Source organism: Gossypium arboreum, chromosome 9, assembly GCF_025698485.1.
Source record: "Gossypium arboreum isolate Shixiya-1 chromosome 9, ASM2569848v2, whole genome shotgun sequence".
Taxonomy (NCBI): Eukaryota; Viridiplantae; Streptophyta; class Magnoliopsida; order Malvales; family Malvaceae; genus Gossypium; species Gossypium arboreum.
In genome coordinates this window covers 66,826,101-66,847,181 of record NC_069078.1, presented here as the reverse complement: position 1 = coordinate 66,847,181, position 21,081 = coordinate 66,826,101, and the positions used below count along the sequence as shown (strand labels likewise).

The following is a 21,081-nucleotide window of genomic DNA, read 5'->3' as shown; positions in this document are numbered from 1 at the left end:
AATCACCAAATATATGGAACCAGGCATCATGTATTTTTCACCAAGTAAGTTGTTGTAAAGAGGCCTTGAATCCCTTGGTAAAACTAGACAATATATTTACTATTTATCATAGCTTTTTTTCAAAGTCAATACATGACTTTAAAACCTTTTTTTTTTATGCATTCATACTCAAATAAATATTTTTCTCAACACATCATATATATATACAACGGTGTAACATATATTGTCATATTAAAGGACCATCAATTGTCCAATCAAGTGACTTTAATATCACACATTTATTCACTCTTCATCATGGATATTATCTATTATTTTCTGACTATGATCAAAATTATGTCCATCATGATAATTGGTCAAATAACATTCATATTGCTATTTTCCACTCATGAGATCTTTGATTCATGGCTTCCAAAGTAAATTTTAAAATTTACATCTCAAAATTTTATAGAACAACGGGATTGTAGATCATAATCAAACCATGTATAAAAACCACATGCACCATCGTAAATATGTACAATATCATCTTGATTTCAAATATATGATTATCATGTTATATATTCTCACTAGAAGATTTCATACCGAATATTAATCTTATTATATAGGGCAATGCTTTTCACTATTCTACATTGTCTAGAAAAATTAACCATGCATATGACTTATTTTATTTCTAGTTAAAATCACTTTCATTTCAAAATTTATAACATAAAATAAAAATGTGCAATCACATATGAAGCCCATTTAGCTTAACGTTATTTAACAAAAACAACAACCAAAATAATGTATATTATATGATCATTTATAAACTTTCATTTTAACAATAAAATGATGTCTCGTTAATATCATTAATTCTAGTTACTAATATTATGATTTAAATAAACAAATAAATTAAGATATCAAATTAAATATATATCACCAAAAAAGAATACTTTTGTACTAAAATTTCATTCACAAATTTGATGGAATGAATTAAATTAATTCAACTCCAACCAAACATCTATATATAATGTACCAATAAGTATATAAGTGTCATTTTGAAAAACCATAAATTTTCATGATTGGAACTTTACTACATGGTTATTTGGATTTGAAATCATTGAGCAAACATATGTTTTCTGTTTAAGGGACCAACCGAAATAATATTTCCTTGCATTGCTTAAAAGTTTCATTAACTTATTTTCTTTCTCCTTTTCATGATTGTAAAATATATGCATATCATGTTGGAAAATATGGACATCACATATATAATAAGGGTAATTATATGTTATTATTTACTATCATGATATGTTAGCCCAAATTAAAAGTGATCTAATTAGGTTAGAATTTTATTGGGTTTTAATTATTAAATAAAAAGTATGAGTCAATTGTGTAGATACTCTAGTAATTGAGTTCTAATCAAATTCTAATTAATGATGGGCTAATTAGAATTTGATCAGAACTAATATGCCAATGTTATAAATATTAGGGTTATGCTCTCCAAATTATATACAAGATATATTTTCTAATATCCCATTATTAGGGAAGAGAGAGCAGATATTCTCTGAATTTGTTGTGTGCTAATTTGGAAAATCAAATCCCTAAAATTCGGTAAAAAATCAATGAATTCATGGATTCAGGTACGCTTCCACATTTAGTTTTATTCTTGATTTATTTTTGATGATTTGACATGATAGATCCTGGTTTATTCAGTTTTATTTTAGATTTATTTTACAAATCTAACAAGTGGTATCAAAGCCTCGTCATATCGAATCATTGGAAATTGATTAAGGTTCTTCATTTCAATGATTGATTCATGAAATTTCATTGGTTTCATATTTCAAATATATATGTTAATCTTTGAAGATTTAAATTAAAGTATTTTTTAGATCTTGATTATCTTGAATTCATATTAAAAATTTTAGGGTTTTGTTTTAAAATTTTTTAATTTATGCTTCGATTTGCTACATGTATATATGCATATATAATTACAAAACATTTAGTTATTATTATTATTATTTTAAAGTCATATAAGGCATTTAAAAGTTTTTTCATATGTATAAGTTTTGTTTATATATAAATATATAATATATGCATGCTTTGATTGGTTTAATGCATGTTGTTTTGGAAATTTATATAAATATATATAATTATCTTTTAATTTGATTGAAAGATGAAATTATTAAAACAAACAAATTCAGATTTTGACTTTTAATTAAGGATGTCTAATATTTTAAATAAATCAGTTGAAATAAAATGCCGCCAAAGTGACATCTTTTGTGTAAATTAGTTTATTTGAAATATTAAGATGATTATATATTTTTGTGATTCATGCGTTTATTGATTGACTCAAAGGTAAGTTAATATTTGACTATCTGGTGATAAATGTGTGACAATTATAAGGTATTTTACGTGAGTAATAAGTTAGTCAAAGATTAATTCATTCTTTCACATAATTTATTATCAATAAGAGTATCGCTTACTGTTAATATTACTATCCAAGGACTTGATATTAATGTTGTGTTTGGTATCTTGAGATGAGATTAGTCATTATCTTGAATTTATTGTTTACTTATGAATATTGATTTAAGCTTGTTTTTGTTTTCTATATTCAGCTAATTCATCTTCTGCTACCACAATATCTGCTAATATAAATTCTATACCCATGCTTAATAGGACTAATTTTAAGGAATGGAAAAGGCATTTACTTATAGTGCTTGATTATATGGACATAAACCTTGCACTAAGGGAAGAACAACTTGCACCTCTCACTGCGAGAAGCACCCTTGATGTTAAGAGGGATTTTGAGAGGTGGGATCGTTCAAATCGCATGAATCTAATGATCATGAAACACAACATTCCAGAAGCCTTTAGGGGCATAGAATCTGAAGAGATTACTCAGGCCAAGGGTTTCCTTGATGAAATTGAGAAACGTTTTGCTAAAAACGATAAGGTTGAGATGACATCACTTCTGACTTCTTTGGTGTCTATGAAGTATAAAGGTCAAAGAAAGGTAAGGGAGTACATTATAGAGATGTTCCGTACTGCTTCAAGACTTAAGGCACTTAAGATCGAGCTTTCTGATGAATTGCTTGTTCTTATTCCTGTACAGTTTAATCAATTTAAAATTAGTTATAACTGTCAAAAGGAGAAATAGACCCTAAATGAACTCATTTCTCATTGTGTGTAAGAGGAAGAAAGGTTGAAGCATGATGAGTCTAAAAATGCTCATTTGGCCAATGCCTCTAATATTAGGGCAAGGAAAGAAAATATTAGAATGAAGTTGCTAAGGGTCCAGATCAAAAGAAACAACAACAAGCTACAGAGAGTTATTTCTTTTGTAACAAGTCTGGACATGTAAAAAAAGATTATACCAAATATCATGCATGGCGTACAAAGAAAGGTATAATTTTTAATTTGGTCTGTTCTGAGATTAATTTAGCTTCAGTACCTAAAAACACTTGGTGGATAGATTCCGGTGCTATTACTTACATAAGTGTTTTTATGCAAGGTTGTCTGAGTTACCGAAAGCCAAGTGATGGTGAAAGACAAATATTTGTGGGCGATAGAAAATCGATAGAAGTAGAAGCGGTTGGGCATTTTAGGTTGTTATTAGGAACTGGCTTTTATTTGGATTTAAAAGACACTTTTATTGTACTGCCATTTAGACGGAATTTAGTTTCTGTTTCTTCGTTGGACAAATTTGGATAATATTGTTCATTCGAAAACAATCAATTTAATTTGTCTTTAAATTCAAATGTTATTGGAACTGGTTATTTAAATACTTATGACAACCTTTATTTGCTAGAAACAGTTGCATCCTATAATGAAACCTTGCATGTGGAATCACGTGGTATTAAACGCAAAATTAAATAAGGAAAACTCAACATCATTATGGCATAGGCGCTTAGGTCATATCTCAAAAGTTAGAGTTGAACGCCTTGTGTCTGATGGTATTTTAGAGTCCCTTGACTTCACAGACTTTGATGTCTGTGTCGATTGCATTAAGGGAAAACAGACCAAAACCAAGAGATTGGGTGCCAATAGATCTTTAGACGTCTTAAAATTAATTCATATAGATATTTATGGGTCATTCCCTACGGCATCCTGGAATGGTCAACAATATTTCATAAAATTCATAAACGATTACTCATGTTATGGGTACCTATATCTCATTTATGAGAAATCTCAGTCTTTGGACATGTTCAAAGCTTATAAAGCTGAAGTTAATGATCAACTCAACAAAAGGATTAAAAACATCAAATCTGATTGTGGTGGTGAGTACTATAGTAGATATGATGGCTCAGGTGAATAATGTCCAGGACCAGTTGCCAAATTCCTAGAGGAATGCAGTATTGTCCCACAGTACACCATGCTAGGATCATTTAGTATGAATAGTGTAGCTGAAAGACAAAACAGAACTTTTAAGGATATCGTAAGGAGCATGATCGCTTATTCTACCTTACCTGAGTCTCTCTAGGGAGAAGCATTAAAGACATCAGCTTACATTCTGAATAGAGTACCCAATAAAGCAGTTGCAAAAACACCTTATGAGCTTTGGATAGGTCAAAAGCCTAGTCTAAAGCACTTTCACATATGGGGATGTCCAGCTGAGGCAAAGCCTTATAGGCCATATGAAAAGAAATTGGACTCAAAAATAGTAAGCAGCTACTTTACTGGCTATTTTGAGCTATCTAAGGGCTATAAATTTTATGATCCCATAATAAGGAATATTTTTGAGACGAGAACTGCAACATTTTTTGAGGATGTTGAGTTTGGGGGGAGAAATAAAGTTAGAGACATTGATTTTGAGGAGGAATTGGATTCTAACTCAGCTCCTACTATCACTTTTGACGATGTTCAGGTTCTTATACTTATCATTGATCAAGAAGTGAATCTAGAACCTCTACAAGACAATGTTGAACAACTTCCCATTCAAAATGAGGTAATTGTTCCAGAAGAACAAACTAAACAACTTCAAGAACAAGTGCCATTAAGGAGGTCCACAAGAGAAATGAGAAATGTCATTAAGGAGGTCCACAAAAGGAGACAAATTTAGTCTTACTCAATGCCCTAAAAGTAACCTTGAAATTTAGGAAATGTAAATGGTTCCCTATGCATTAGCTATTGGGAGTTTAATGTATGCTCAAGTTTGTAAGTGTCCGGACATTGTGTACATTGTTGGGATGTTAGGCAGATATTTAAGCAACCCTGGTATAGACCATTGGATAGCAACCAAAAGGGTTTTGAGATATCCTCAGAGAACAAAATATTACATGCTTACTTATAAGAGATCGGGTCTTTTGGAGGTCATAGGGTATTCTGATTCTAATTTCGCTGATTGCCAATATAGTAGGAAATCTACATCAGGCTATATTTACTTGTTAGCTGGAGGAGCTATATCTTGGAAAAGTGTCAAACAGACACTTGTAGCTTCATCCACTATGGCAGTAGAGTTTGTAGCATGCTATAAGGCATCAAACCATGGAATATGGTTACGAAACTTTGTCACAAGGTTGCGCATTTTGGAAAATGTAGAAAGACCACTCAAATTATTTTGTGACAATAAGTCAGCAGTGTTGTATTCCAATAACAACAGGAGTTCATCTAAGTCAAAGCATATTGACATAAAGTTCCTAGTTGTAAAAGAAAGAGTGCAAAATGGTCAAATATCCATAGAGCACATTGGGACAAGCTCCATAATAGTAGATCCACTCACAAAAGGTTTACCACCAAGGTCTTTCATGAGCACACTGCTCACATGGGTGTTACATTGTTTGAGGATATCATGATTTAGTGGGAGTTTATATTTTATTTATTTTTAGGCATTTATGTATTTGGTTATTTTCTGATCAGCAATGAAATATTCAGTTTATTCACTCTGTTTATTATTTTGAAACTGATTTCACTTAAGGGGACTAGTTGGAGATAGACATGTTTAGATCATATTGCATGTAATTTCCATGCTACACATCCATATTTGATCTATGTCATTTGGTTGTGTTAATATACGTGATCATGGATAGATTTAGTTGCGATATATGTAATGAAAGTTACCTTGGTTCTATGTTAATATAATTAATGGACGAGATTGTTCGGAATACCTTTTGGAAATGATAGTAAAATTTTGAGCTCATAAGATTATATAATGACATGTAATTATAGAATAATTAGTATATATATGTGGTCCAAGTAGGAGATTGTTGGAAAATATGAACATCACATATATAATAAAGGTAATTACATGTTATTATTTACTATCATAATAGGTTAGCTCAAATTAAAAGTGATCTAATTTTAGAATTTTATTGGGTTTTAATTATTAAATAAAGTATGGGCCAAATATGTGTAGATACTCTAGTAATTGAGTTCTAATCAAATTCTAATTAATGATTGGCTAATTAGAATTTGATTAGAACTAATATGCCAAGGTTATAAATATTAGGGTCATGGTCTCCAAATTATACACAATATATCTTTTCTAATATCCCATCATTAGGGAAGAGATAGCATATATTCTCTGAATTTCTTATGTGTTAATTTGGAAGATCAAATCCCCAAAATCTGATAAAACATCAAGAAATTCATGGATTTAGGTATGCTTCCGCATTTATGACATGATAGATCCTGATTTATTTAGTTTTATTTTAGATTTATTTTACAAATCTAACATATCATATATATTATATAATTATGTATCAGTCATAACTATGCATGTATATCATGTATATAATAAATTAGAATTTGACTTTATAAAAAACTAATCCATGAGACATTTATACTTTTTGCATAATATAATTATTCTCAATAGAACATAACCATGAAATTCAATTCATGCAATAGTAAACCAAAAGTTTGATGTATCTCTTATTGCTACAAAGATTTCTTCTAAATTAATAATTAGATCACTAACCTCAATGTTGTCCCCTTACTGATAGTCATCCTCATAGTACCATGATTGTAGTGGCATTTGAATGCATAGTGAACAAACACACCTTCTTTAATTTATCATAAATTACGAAAATAGAACCTTAAAATTGTTGGCGTGGGGGGATAAAACGAATTTATAAGAAATTAATGAATACTTCAAGGCAATGCTACTTTCTTTAAGGTTCTATTCGTCCCCACTTATAATATAGTATGCAAAAAAGTTATTGGTAAACGAACCTCAAGGATATAACAAAGCTCAATGATTGTCTACATTTTGTACTGATGGAAATATAAAAACAAAGTTTCTATGTTTTTTAGCGTGTCATGCAAATAAAATATAGATATCTACTTCATAAACATAATTATTTGTTTAGCAATAAACATAATTATTTAATAGATATATACTTAAATAATTATTTGTTAATAATCAAGTGACGTAATCTTTAAATTTAAGAGGCATAACTCATCACTATAAGTAGTGACAAATTTTGATTAATAATCAAGTGATATAACTTTCCATTTGATTACTCGAACGCTATATAATTTGAAAATATTCATAAAGTTTATAATTAGTGTTTTTATCTACATTAAACCCTTCAATTTCAAATTACAATTTTTGAACAGAAGATATGATTTATGAAATTGAAACTCTGATTTTTTCAGTTTCAAATTACAATTTTAAATGTTTGCTACATTATTGATAATATGTCAAATATTTATTAAGAAAAATACTATAATAAATTGACAGAAATCAAGTAGGTTGAAAATAAGAATAAATAATAAATTTGATTTTTTACGAGTTACAACGTGCACAACATCGCTTTATGCAGAACCTACATAGACTAAAGAATAACCAACATCCTAAGAATATACTAAACCTAATCAACTGCAGATGATTACCGCCTAAGAATTCAATCGTGGAGTATAAACAATATCCTATAATTATAATGGCTCCTTCCCAAAATTCATTTAAGAGAAAAATTAATATCCATGGGAATAACCCAAATCCCAGAATCGAAATGCTGAGTTTTGACACCCGATTAGTGATGCCCACCAACACCAACAAAAGACCAAATAACATCGAAACTATTGTGATAATATTCGCTGCTAAAAGAGTTGGCGCTATGAAACATATTGATAGATGGAAGCATAATGCGAAAACTGCAAGCAATATTTGAAGTGCAGTCCTGAAACCAACGGGAAAAGGTTTAAGGAGGGCTAATGTTAAGAAAAATGCTGTCATAAACACAAAATAAGTTGGAACAAAGAAAAGAAGATAGTTAACTGCACCCAAGACTGATCTCCCCGGTGCATTTGCATCATATGATCCTTTGGACTTTGAGAAATTTTCTCCTTGCAAAACACCACCGGGCGGGCTAATAGTCACTTGGAAGGATGCCGTTAGAAGCAGTCCTAAAATTATTAGTAAGGTACTGCGGTCCTCGCTTGATATATTGTCTACATCGTCAAAGATTAACGATGATGCCTTTGCCACATACCTGCCAATTTGTTTCTTCAACTTATATTTAAAGTTGGAAACTCGTGGACTAAAACAATCACGCAGAATGCTAATGCTTTCAATATTGTTCTGTTGATGCGCTGCCTCCAGTGCCGTCAAACCAGCCTCATTGGTCTCATGCTTATCAGCTTTGCATTCTAGTAGTAGTTTGAGCATCTATTTAGTCAATAATTTGAGATATTAAAAAAGAGAAGCAACAACCAATCAACCATGAAATACAAAACAATCCATGTAATATTAATTATATACAAGAGATGATGGATCGAACCTGTGGTTGATTATTGATGGCAGCTATGTGCAGTGCAGTGTTGCCATCTTCGTCTTTCCTGTTCACTACTTCTTGACAGTAGTCTTTCTTTTTAAGTGTTCGAATTAGAACTTGGAAAGAGTCCAATCTATTCTTTTCCGCTGCAATATGCAAAGCAGTACGATTCCTAGTTGTAACGTTTTTGATACTTTGGGGACAAACCTCCAAAAACCTATCGACCAAGCCATCAGGGTTTCCAACTTTACTTATCAAGTGCAAGGGAGTCTTACCCTTCTTCCCTTTGACACGAACAAGATCTTTATCAATCTCTAGGAAGCGTAGCACCATCTCTTTATGCCCTTTTTTAACCGCAATGTGAATTGGGCTCAAACCTTGTTGGTTTAGCTTCCTGGCAAATGATGGCTTTAAGTTCATCATCTCCATTGCGAACCCAATGCATCCTTCTTCTGCAGCTACGTGTAATGGAGTTTCCATAAACTCCACTTCATCAAAACTCCTCAAAACATTTCCATTTCTTTGAATTAATCAATACAAATCACTAATATTTCCTGTACGAGCAGCTGTTCTCAAACTTTCATCCATCTTAGGAGGAAGGATTGATAGACAATAAGAGAGAAACTGAAAGGGTTTAATTAAGTCCACTTACAGCAATTAACTGAAAAGACTAAAGACGTGGTGTATTGGAGTCAACAAGGAAACAACATGTGGATAGAAAGGACACCCAAATATACGTATATCTTTCTGGTCTTGGTCTTCGAGTGCCGTAAAATTTAAGGTTGTACTTTCTTCTCCATTGATTTTAGTGTTTTCCAAATTGAAGTATGCCTATTGGAGTCAGCAAGGTTGTATTTTCATTGTCAAAAGTCTCAGCCAATAGGGTGAAGGAGGGAACCGATAAAGAAGAAAAAAAAACCATTATTCTTAATGAGTCAAAATATTGCGAAAATAGAAGGAAGCTCTATAAAAATCAGTGATTATAACAATAGGGATCTGCTGACAATGTGCGCCACTTAAAGTTATTTAATAATTAATTAAGAATATTCTGTTATATTCAAAATAAAATTATTCATGGTTTCATAATTCATACTATAATAAAAATCTCAGAACAAGAAATATGTATATTTATTATAATAAAATTCTTTTGGTGCAGCCAGATAAATAACACTTCACTTGCAATTTCATAAAAGTTAGGAATATTAATCTTAATAAATATAAAATTGAAGGTGTTCCAGTCTAAAATAATGCTCAATTAATATAAGTTTCTTAGAAAGGTTTATATTTAATATTTTGTAAGTGTACAGACCACAAAATCATTAATGTTAAATGTAAATACGAAATTTCAACATTTAGTATGTCATGCATATTTTATTTACTTTTTTGGAATTTAATATTCCTTTGAAAATTACTTTTTATAAATATGACAATGTGATTCTTATGATAAAATGTGAGAAAATTATTTTTTATGTACATTGAGAAGTTAAATAAAAAATAAAATTAATCCTATTTTATATTAGTTTAGTACATTAGTCTACTTAAAAAAGGAAAAGCTATTGCCTCCTTCGTCATTCCTATCACTTGATTTTCTTTATTACTCCAACAAATTTTTGGCAAGTAAATTTTATTCATTGATTTTATTTTTTTTTCTAGTTACAAATTTGATTTAGCACTTGTATTTGTATGAAATACTTGTTAATTTTTTTTTTGTAGAATATGAGTAAAATTGTTCATTGAAGCTGTGTAGAAATTACGGGTCAAGCAGCCTATGATTTTACATTTTTATGATTTAATTATTTGTAGTTTTGCTCAGAACGATACCTAGAATCAACTCTTTTTTTTTAATATATTCCTATTGTTTTTGAGTTGCTCGGTGTTCAAGATTGTAGGGTATGGAAAACTTGATTTATAAGACTCATTTTGAGTCCACACGGCTAGGCACATGGGCGTGTGACTGAACCATGTGAGACACACGGTTAACACATGGGCGTGTGGTTTGGTTGTGTGTCCCTTGTAACTTTAAAATTTCTAAACAGAATGCCCAGGTAATTTCACTCAGGCAGAGACACAAGAGTGTGTCTCAACCGTGTGAAGCACACGGCCTAGCACACGGGCATGTGGCTACCCGTGTGGCCTAAGTCAGAGAGTTACACGGGGCCAGACACGACTTGAGGCACGGGCATGTATAATGGCCACATGCGCGTGTGACCCTTGCACCTAGGAAAAATTTATAGAGTACCCGATTTAGTCCTGATTCATTTCTAACACATATTTTGATTCGCGATGGCTCAAAAGAGGGACAACATGATTAAATTATGATATGCATGTTAGATGATTATAAAATATTTTTATTTGATCAGAAAAGTCCGGTAATGCTCCGTAACCCTGTTCCAGTGACGGATAAGGGTTAGGGGGTGTTACATTTGAAATGTTGATGGCAATGTTAACTGAAGCTCCGATTTTAACCCAACTTGAACCGGGACAAGAATTTAATCTGTTCAGCTACGCATCACCCAACTGTTTAGGTTGTGTATTAATGCAAGAGGGAAAGTAATTGTTTATAATTCTCGAAAACTTAAGTCGCATGAGAAGAATTATCCTACTCACGACTTGAAACTTGCAGTTATGGTTTTCGCTTTGAAGATATGGAGACATTATTTGTACGAAGAAAAATGTCACATTTTCACATATCATAAAAGTCTAAAATACTTGCTGTGAATTTGAGATAGCACAGGTGACTTGAGTTACTTAAGGACTGCGACTTGATCATTGACTATCATCCGGGAAAAGCCAATGTTGTGGTTGATGCTCTAAGGTAAAAATCTCTATTTGCTTTATAAACGATGAATACTTGTTTGACTTTGCTGCGGGATATCTTTATTTTAGCCGAGTTGAGAGCTAAACCTGTATTTCTTTAGAGGATTTAGGAGTTGCAAAAATACAACACTGAATTGCAAGTGAAGCATAAACTTATTGAAACAATCAAACAAATGAATTCAACATAGATAATAACAGTTCTACCGGTTGCTATAGAAGAGAGGTTTGTTTTTCCACTGAAAGTAAAATAAATAATTTTTGGTTTTGTGTTTGATTCGAATTTGTTTGAGTGCACACTTGAAGCAATTCATGGTACGAGAATAAATGAGAAGGTCGTTTAGTTGAAAGTCGAGAAAGACAAGGATCTGTCTAGCAGAAAACACAGATATGATTTCAGTTAAATTTTATTGCTATAAATATCACAAACCAACTCGATTTTCAAAATTTTCAATTTTCACTGTGTAAGAAAAACATTTTCAAACCGGATTTTTTCCAACACTATTCGCCCCACCTATATTATGGTATGCAAAGGAGTTAGTGGCAAATAAACCTTGAGGATACAATAGCCCAATGACTATTTACATTTTGCATTGACGGAAACAATCCACTGAGCACTAAGTGGTAATTTCTATAGAAAATTTCTACAATAATTCTTTATAGAACAATCTAGGAATATGAAAGATGGTGGAAGAATAGAAAGAATGTTTGTTTCTTTTTTTTTTTTTTTTGGTGTGACATGCAAATGAAATTCCATTCCTATTTACAAAAGGTCTTATGTCTCTTTATAAGGATATAACTAATTCTTTAACAATAAACATAATTATTCAATAGATCTACTTGAATAATTATAACTATTTTGTTAATAATCAAGTGACATAACTTTTGGATTTAGGAGACATAACTCATCACTATAAATAGTGACAACTTTTGGTTAATAAGCAAGTGACATAACTTTGGTTACTTATAAATTTTCATTTGCAACTACTAGAACACTATATATTTTGAAAATGTTCTAACAATCCCTTCCCCCCATTTTCAAAATATTCTAGATTTTTATAAATTTGGAAATCAATTGTGTAAGGTGTCTTACGATTGAACTTTCACTTAGTGAAAACATGTTAAAGTTAATCAAAATTGCATGGTAGACTATGCTTTGAACCAGCTATTCCATTTGGTTAACCGAACACATCTCACACAATGATTTCAATACCAATTAATGCACAGTATCCAAAGACACTATTATGATAATGTGTTAGTAACCTCTTTTTAATGAGTTTTGTCAAAGCTAAATCCCTGAGCTCCTAGAATCAGCCACACTTCCCCTCACTTAGGTAGATCCCAACAAGAGTGTTCCTGTAATTATGATACTGACATATTAATATTATGGGTCTTAAGAGTATAATACTCATCCTTCCCCTTATCATTACGAGTACCTAACATTTTTTACCTTGGGATGATATATTACATATTATTTTATAGTGGCAATAGTCAAATATTGATGGTGTACTTTATCTCATTAAACTCAAGACTTAATGTTATACCAAGCGTTGAGTTGAGTTTCTATCATTGGTGACTCAAATATTATAGGCTTATATATCATCCCTAAATTTTCAAAATTTCAATATAGTTATGTTAACTATCTATATCACATGGTGAAACTTTATATTTATTTGTGTCTTAAAAATTCATAAAACCAACATCACCACTATGTTCAATTACTCATTCTTTCGCAAAAGAATGCTATCAAGGATATCCTTTTTATTATTATCAAATTACAGTGATCACTTTATCTTTTCTTATTATACTATTTTATATTTAACTACTTTATTTATTTCTTGATATCCAAGAAATTAATTTCACAATCACCAAAAATATGAAACCAGGCATCATGTATTTTTCACCAAGTAAGTTGGTAAAACTAGACAACATATTTTCTATTTATCATAGCTTTTTTTCAAAGTCAATACATGACTTTAAAACCTTTTTTTTTTTTTGCAATACTTCCAATATATACAAAATGTTGTAAATTGACTTTTCCGACAATCACATTCCTAATAATGACATTTCAAAAAGTCACATTTCATTAGAATCATTGTAGCGATGTAAAATTTTAGCTTCGGTCGCTAATTGTGGCGATTTATTTAAAACTTGAAAATTGAAGTTTGATTTTAAAATAAAGAGGGGAGTCGCCACCGATCCTTTTTATAGGTGTGATCGGACACCTAATGTAACGCCCCCACACTCGAAACCGTCACCGGAGTCAAGCTTGAGGTGTTACTAAACTTATCTTACCTTTTAAACAACTCTAAACCACTTATTTTAATTTTCGGAATAAACTGTTTTTCTGCATCATGGTTGCTTAAAAATTCATATCTTGAGTTACGAAACTCGAAATTAAATTCCGTAATTTTTTCCTGAAAATAGACTCATATATCTATTTACTAATTTTTTTCTAGAATTTTTGGTTGAGCCAATTAGTACAGTTTATTAGTTAAAGTCTCCCCTATTTCAGGGTTTGACTGCTCTGACTTCTACGTATTTCGAATTAGTTTTCTCTCTGTACAAAATTCATATGACTATACTGTTTGTTTCTATTAAAACTAGATTCAATAAGGATTCTAACTATATAAAGTACACCACCTAATTATTTTTTTTAAATTTATGGTGAATTTCTAAAGTTGAAACAGGGGATACAGAAATTAATCTGTCCCTATTTCACTAAAACTCAGATATCTTATAAAATACAAAACCTTTACCTGTTTTGCTTATTCCATATGAAAATAGACACGATGAGCTTTAATTTCATATATTATTCACCATCAAAAATATCTCTACAAATTTTTGTTATTTTTCAAAATCACGTTATTTCTAATACTTGAATCCGTTTTTAAGTTACTTTCACATTTTTTTATAGTTTTCATGTGATAGTTACTACTTAATCATACATACTATTAAACATGTATATCATCAGCCATTCTATTAGCTAATCACTAGCAAGTATTTACACATCATTCATTGATCGTATCATATCAAAAGAAACCAAGTTTCTATACATGCCATACACAAAACGAAACGTCTAACTATACCAATGTGATTTATTCGATAGTGTGGTTGGGTCTCCGACGTTTCCTTCGATCCCCGAGTGGCTTGATAAAAACTATAAGAAAAAGAAAGTAAGAGAGTAAGCACTAGGCTTAGTAAGCTTACAAGCAAATAAATTACAACATTCAACATAATGAATAAATATACATAATGTCACCTAGCCTCATAAACTTTCTTTACTTCTCATTTTCTACCTTCTTCTTTACTCACTTATCTTCTTTCTTACCTGACCTTTCACTATTCATAAATATAATCTTCCTTCCCTTTTTGCTGATAATTTACTGTAATTTAACATATACAATGACCCATTGAACCACTCGGAATACTAAGGATACTAGGGTCGTTCCTGTTTATCAATATCCTACCAATGCTATGTCTTCGACATGGACTTACATGAATTATTCCTATCTCCAATGCCATATATATATCTAATATGGGTTTACATGGCTCATTCCTGTCTCCAAAGCCATATATCTGATATGGACTTACATGGCTCATTTCTATCCTGTCCTGTCAATCCCAATATCCTAATATTCCCAAGGTTCAAACGAGGCTTCCTAATGCTTCTTCTCTGTCACTTCGCCTTTAATTCGACTTTAAATATTCTCAAAAAAATAAGTATATAAATGCTGAAAATTGACAATAATAATGTAAAATATAAGAATATTGCATTTATTTACTGTAAACTTACCTCGATACAAAATGTGACTAAACTTTACAATTTAATCTTTTACTTTTTCTTTTCCCCGATCTACTCCCGAATTTCGTTCTTCTTGATCTATAATAGCAAATTTAACTTATTTAATATTCACATTTATCAAAAAAATCCTTTACTCAAACTTTGGAAAAATTACATTTTTATCCCTAAACTTTTGCATATTTACACTTTTGCCCCAAATCTCATAAATTAAACTTCAGCCTATTTTCTTATGTTTTATGACATGCTGATCATTTTTCCCTTCTATAGAAGTATCAAATTCACACTCTAACATGTACTTATGACTATTAGGTATTTTTACCGATTAAACCATTTTACTCGTTTTCACTTAAAATCGAGTAGCACAAGTTGTCTAACATAATTTAAAATCGCATGTTCTATCATAAAACACCAAAATACACAAATTTCACCTATGGGTATTTTTCCAAATTTGAACCCTAGGTTGAATTATTGCTAGCATAAGCTTAATCGAGCTACCGGGATTCCAAAAACGTAAAGAACATTAAAAACGTGGCTTGGAATCACTTACTATGGAGCTTGAAAGCTTGAAACAAACCCTAGCTATGGAGAACCCTTGAAATTTCGTCCTAATGAAGAAGATGGACAAAATTTGGCTTTTAATTTTGTTTTTAATTCATTTTAATAACTAAATGACCAAAATGCCCTTACTACTAAACTTTCCAAAAATTTCATCCATGTCCAATTTTTGTCCATAGACTTAGAAATTGGTCAAATTTTTATTTAAACCCTCCTAATTAATATTCCAAAGTAATTTCATACTAAAAACTTCTAGAATGCAAATTTTGCAAATTATTCGATTTAGTCCCTAACCTCAACTTAAGCACCTTATGCATAGAATTTCATCGCGAAATTTTCACACAATCATGCAATCATATCATGAACCTCAAAATAATAATAAAATAAATTTTTCTACCTCAGATTTGTGGTTTCGCAACCACTGTTCCGTTTAGGCCCTATTTCGGGATGTTACATTTCTCCCCCCTTTAGGGATTTTCGTCCCCGAAAATCTTACCTGTGAAGAGATTTGGGTACTATTTTTGCATAGCCTCTTCGGGTTCCCATTTCCACTCAGGAACTAGCATAGGCTGCAATAAACCTGAAGGTACCTGATGTTCGGCCTTTACCTGCTGACAGATCAAGCATCTAGAAACAAACTCTTAAATGTCCCTTTTCATTCCTACCCACCAGTACATTTTCTTCAAATCATTATACATATTTGTACTACTGGATGAATAGACAAAAACTACTATGTGCTTTCAGAAGATCTTTCAATAAGCTCATCATTCTTCTATGACGCATACCTGCCTCGAATATCAAACAACCGTCGAATCGATCCAAAATCGACTCTATATCCGACTCACACTAATCTCTTTTGGCTAACAACTCACTGTCATTTTTTTGAGCTTAACAAATTTCTTCAAGAAACATCGGTTTGGCTCTCAACTCAGCTAAGATAAAACCATCATCTGATAAGGCTAAACTAGTGTTCAAAGCTCTTAATGCAAATAAAGATTTCCTACTTAAAGCATCAGCAACAACGTTTGCCTTACCTAGGTGATAATGGATCACTAGTTCATAATCTTTAATCAAATCTAACCATCTTCTTTGCCTCAAATTCAAATCTTTTTGAGTCATCAAATATTTCAAACTTTTGTGATCAATGAATATATGGCATTTCTCACCGTACAAATCATGTCTCCAAATTTTCAGTGCAAAAACAATGGCAGCTAGCTCTAAATCATGTGTCGAATAGTTCTTCTCATGTGGCTTTAGCTGTCTAGAGGCATAAGCAATTACCTTCCCTTCCTGCATAAGTACACAACCAAGTCCATTCATGGACGATCACCAGAAATCACAAACTCCTTACCGGTTCGGTTGTACTAAACAGAGCTTTAGTCAACAATGCTTTTAACTTGTCAAAACTCTGTTGACACTTCTCAGTTCATTCAAACTTGACATCCTTTCGCAACAATCTTGTCAGCGGGGTAGCTATCATGGAAAACCCCTCTACAAATCGTCTATAATATCCGGCAAGACCAAGAAAACTTCTAACTTCTGATACATTTCTAGGACACCCACTGACAGTCGGATATTATCATTTAACCCATCCTCAAACCTTTTACACATGGTAGCCTCTGTGGACACACATTCTCGAGCATATTTACTAAGCCTGACAAATTCGCGCTCATAATCGGTGACCGTCATATTACCTTGTTTCAATTCCAGGAATTCCTTTCTCTTCTGGTCAATAAACCTCTGACTGATGTACTTTTTACGAAATTCCTCCTGAAAGAAATCCCAAGTGACCCTCTCCTTTGGTACAATTAATACAAGTGTCTTCTACTAGTGGTAGGCTGAGTCTCTAAGAAGTGATACTACACATTTCATACATTCCTCGGGTGTACAAGATAATTCATCAAAGACTCTGATAGTATTTTCTAACCAAAATTTTGCTCTTTCTGCATCATCATCTTTTGTTGCTCGGAACTCTTCTGCCCCTTGTTTCCCGATTCTATCAACTGGTGGCTTTTCTCTTATCACTGTACCTGTGACTGGGGGAGCTTGAGCTACATGGGTAGCCTAAGAATCATGAGGGGGTGGAGGTCTAACTCCCAGATTCGTATGAACGAACTCGGCAAACAAATCATTCAAAGCTTGGAAGAGAGCTTCTCGAGTCACTCCTCCCTGATTAACTGTTACTGACCTATTTTCAGATGGCGCTGCCCCTTCCGCGGGAGCAGGCGCATTACTTTCTACATCATCATCACCAGCTCGCTCGGGATCCATTACTATAAAACAAAATATTTAAAAATCGTCAGGAGTCGTCACACTATCAAAATACAGGTATGACATGTATAGCTAGACTTTTACTCACACTAACTATTCCGAGAACTGACTAAACCTGCTCTGATACCAATAAATGTAACGCCCCCACGCCCGAAACCATCACCGGAGTCAAGCTTGAGGTGTTACTAAACTTATCTTACCTTTTAAACAACTCTAAACCACTTATTTTAATTTTCGGAATAAATTATTTTTCTACATCATGGTTGCTTAAAAATTCATATCTCGAGTTATGAAACTTAAAATCCAATTCCGTAAATTTTTCCTGAAAATAGACTCATATATCTATTTACTAATTTTTTTCTAGAATTTTTGGTTGAGCCAATTAGTACAGTTTATTAGTTAAAGTCTCCCCTGTTTCAGGGTTCGACTGCTCTGACTTCTATGTATTACGAATTACTTTTCTCTTGGTAAAAAATTCATATGAATATACCGTTTGTTACTATTAAAACTAGATTCAATAAGGATTCTAACTATATAAAGTACACCACCTAATTATTTTTTTTAAATTTATGGTGAATTTCTAAAGTTGAAATAGGGGATACAGCAATTGCTCTGGCCCTATTTCACTAAAACTCAGATATCTTATAAAATACAAAACCTTTACCTGTTTTGCTTATTCCATATGAAAAATAGACATGATGAGATTTAATTTCACATACTATTCACCATCAAAACATATCTCTACAAATTTTTGTGATTTTTCAAAATCACGTTATTTCTGATACTTGAATCCGTTTTTAAGTTACTTTCACATTTTTTTATAGTTTTCATGTAATAGTTACTACTTAATCATACATACTATTAAACATGTATATCATCAGCCATTCTATTAGCTAATCACTAGCAAGTATTTACACATCATTCATTGATCATATCATATCAAAAGAAACCAAGTTTCTATACATGCCATACACAAAACGAAACGTCTAACTATACCAATGTGATTTATTCGATAGTGTGGTTGGGTCTCCGACGCTTCCTTCGATCCCGAGTGGCTTGATAAAACTATAAGAAAAGAAAATAAGAGAGTAAGCACTAGGCTTAGTAAGCTTACAAGCAAATAAATTACAACATTCAACATAATGAATAAATATACATAATGTCACCTAGCCTCATAAACTTTCTTTACTTCTCATTTTCTACCTTCTTCTTTACTCACTTATCTTCTTTCTTACCTGACCTTTCACTATTCATAAATATAATCTTCCTTCCCTTTTTGCTGATAATTTACTGTAATTTAACATATACAATGACCCATTGAACCACTCGGAATACTAAGGATACTAGGTCGCTCCTCGCTCATCAATATCTCGCCAATGCCATGTCTTCGACATGGACTTACATGAATTATTCCTGTCTCCAACGCCATATATATATATCTAATATGGGCTTACATGGCTCATTCCTGTCTCCAAAGCCATATATCTGATATGGACTTACATGGCTCATTTTTATCCTGTCCTGTCAACCCCAATATCCTAATATTCCTAAGGTTCAAACGAGGCTTCCTAATGCTTCTTCTCTGTCACTTCGCCTTTAATTCGACTTTAAATATTCTAAAAAAAATAAGTATATAAATGCTGAAAATTGACAATAATAATGTAAAATATAAGAATATTGCATTTATTTACTGTAAACTTACCTCGATACAAAATGTGACTAAACTTTACAATTTAATCTTTTACTTTTTCTTTTCCCCGATCTACTCCCGAATTTCGTTCTTCTTGATCTATAATAGCAAATTTAACTTATTTAATATTCACATTTATCAAAACAATCCTTTACTCAAACTTTGGAAAAATTACATTTTTATCCCTAAACTTTTGCATATTTACACTTTTGTCCCAAATCTCGTAAATTAAACTTCAGCCTATTTTCTTATGTTTTATGACATGCTGATCATTTTTCCCTTCTATGGCAGTATCAAATTCACACTCTAACATGTACTTATGACTATTAGGTATTTTTACCGATTAAGCTTTTTTACTCGTTTTCACTTAAAATCGAGTAGCACAAGTTGTCTAACATAATTTAAAACCTCATATTCTATCATAAAACACCAAAATACACAAATTTCACCTATGGGTATTTTTCCAAATATGAACCCTAGGTTGAATTATTGCTAGCATAAGCTTAATCGAGCTACCGGGATTCCAAAAACGTAAAGAACATTAAAAACGTGGCTTGGAATCACTTACTATGGAGCTTGAAAGCTTGAAACAAACCCTAGCTATGGAGAACCCTTGAAATTTCATCCTAATGAAGAAGATGGACAAAATTTGGCTTTTAATTTTGTTTTTAATTCATTATAATAACAAAATGACCAAAATGCCCTCACTACCAAACTTTCTAAAAATTCCATCCATGTCCAATTTTTGTCCATAGACTTAGAAGTTGGTCAAATTGTTATTTAAACCCTCCTAATTAATATTCCAAAGCAATTTCATACTAAAAACTTCTAGAATGCAAATTTTGCAAATTATTCGATTTAGTCCCTAACCTCAACTTAAGCACCTTATGCATAGAATTTCATCACGAAATTTTCACACAATCATGCAATCATATCATGAACCTCAAAATAATAATAAAATAAATTTTTCTACCTCATATTTGTGGTTTCGCAACCACTGTTCCGTTTAGGCCCTATTTCAGGATGTTACACCTAATAATTTTTTTTTTTAAAACAAAAGAAGGCCGAGTTTAGGTCTACGTTAAAATCAGAGTAAAGTAGGGTCCGGGAGTCGATTATTCACAAGGAAGGTATTAGCACCCTCGCGACGCTCAAAATTGGTATCTTGTTAAACACGCGTTGTCTCGATTTTCAAAAATACGAGTTCAAAGTAATATTTAGTCATGATCTGATTGAAGCACGAGAATTTTCAATTCTTTTGA

At 31.9% G+C, this 21,081-nt stretch overlaps 1 protein-coding gene across 1 annotated transcript; it reads right to left on the bottom strand.

The window, feature by feature from the left end:
• Positions 1-7,943: 7,943 nt before the first annotated feature.
• On the bottom strand, positions 7,944-9,164 carry LOC108451375 (ankyrin repeat-containing protein BDA1-like). Its single transcript, XM_017749070.1, has 3 exons — positions 8,691-9,164; positions 8,189-8,578; positions 7,944-8,090 (listed from the first exon to the last, which is right to left on the bottom strand). Exons 1-3 carry the CDS (start codon positions 9,162-9,164, stop codon positions 7,944-7,946), a joined length of 1,011 nt encoding a protein of 336 aa, XP_017604559.1.
• Between the last annotated feature and the right edge of the window lie 11,917 nt (positions 9,165-21,081).

Bases quoted from the DNA above. Each gene is read 5' to 3' on its own strand.
- LOC108451375 (XM_017749070.1), bottom strand. From the start codon at position 9,164: ATGGAAACTCCATTACACGTAGCTGCAGAAGAAGGATGCATTGGGTTC. The intron at 8,579-8,690 runs GTTCGATCCATC...TTGACTAAATAG, and splicing joins CCATCAATAATCAACCACAG to ATGCTCAAACTACTACTAGA. The intron at 8,091-8,188 runs GTTAACTATCTT...CGTTGGTTTCAG, and splicing joins GGAGATCAGTCTTGGGTGCA to GACTGCACTTCAAATATTGC.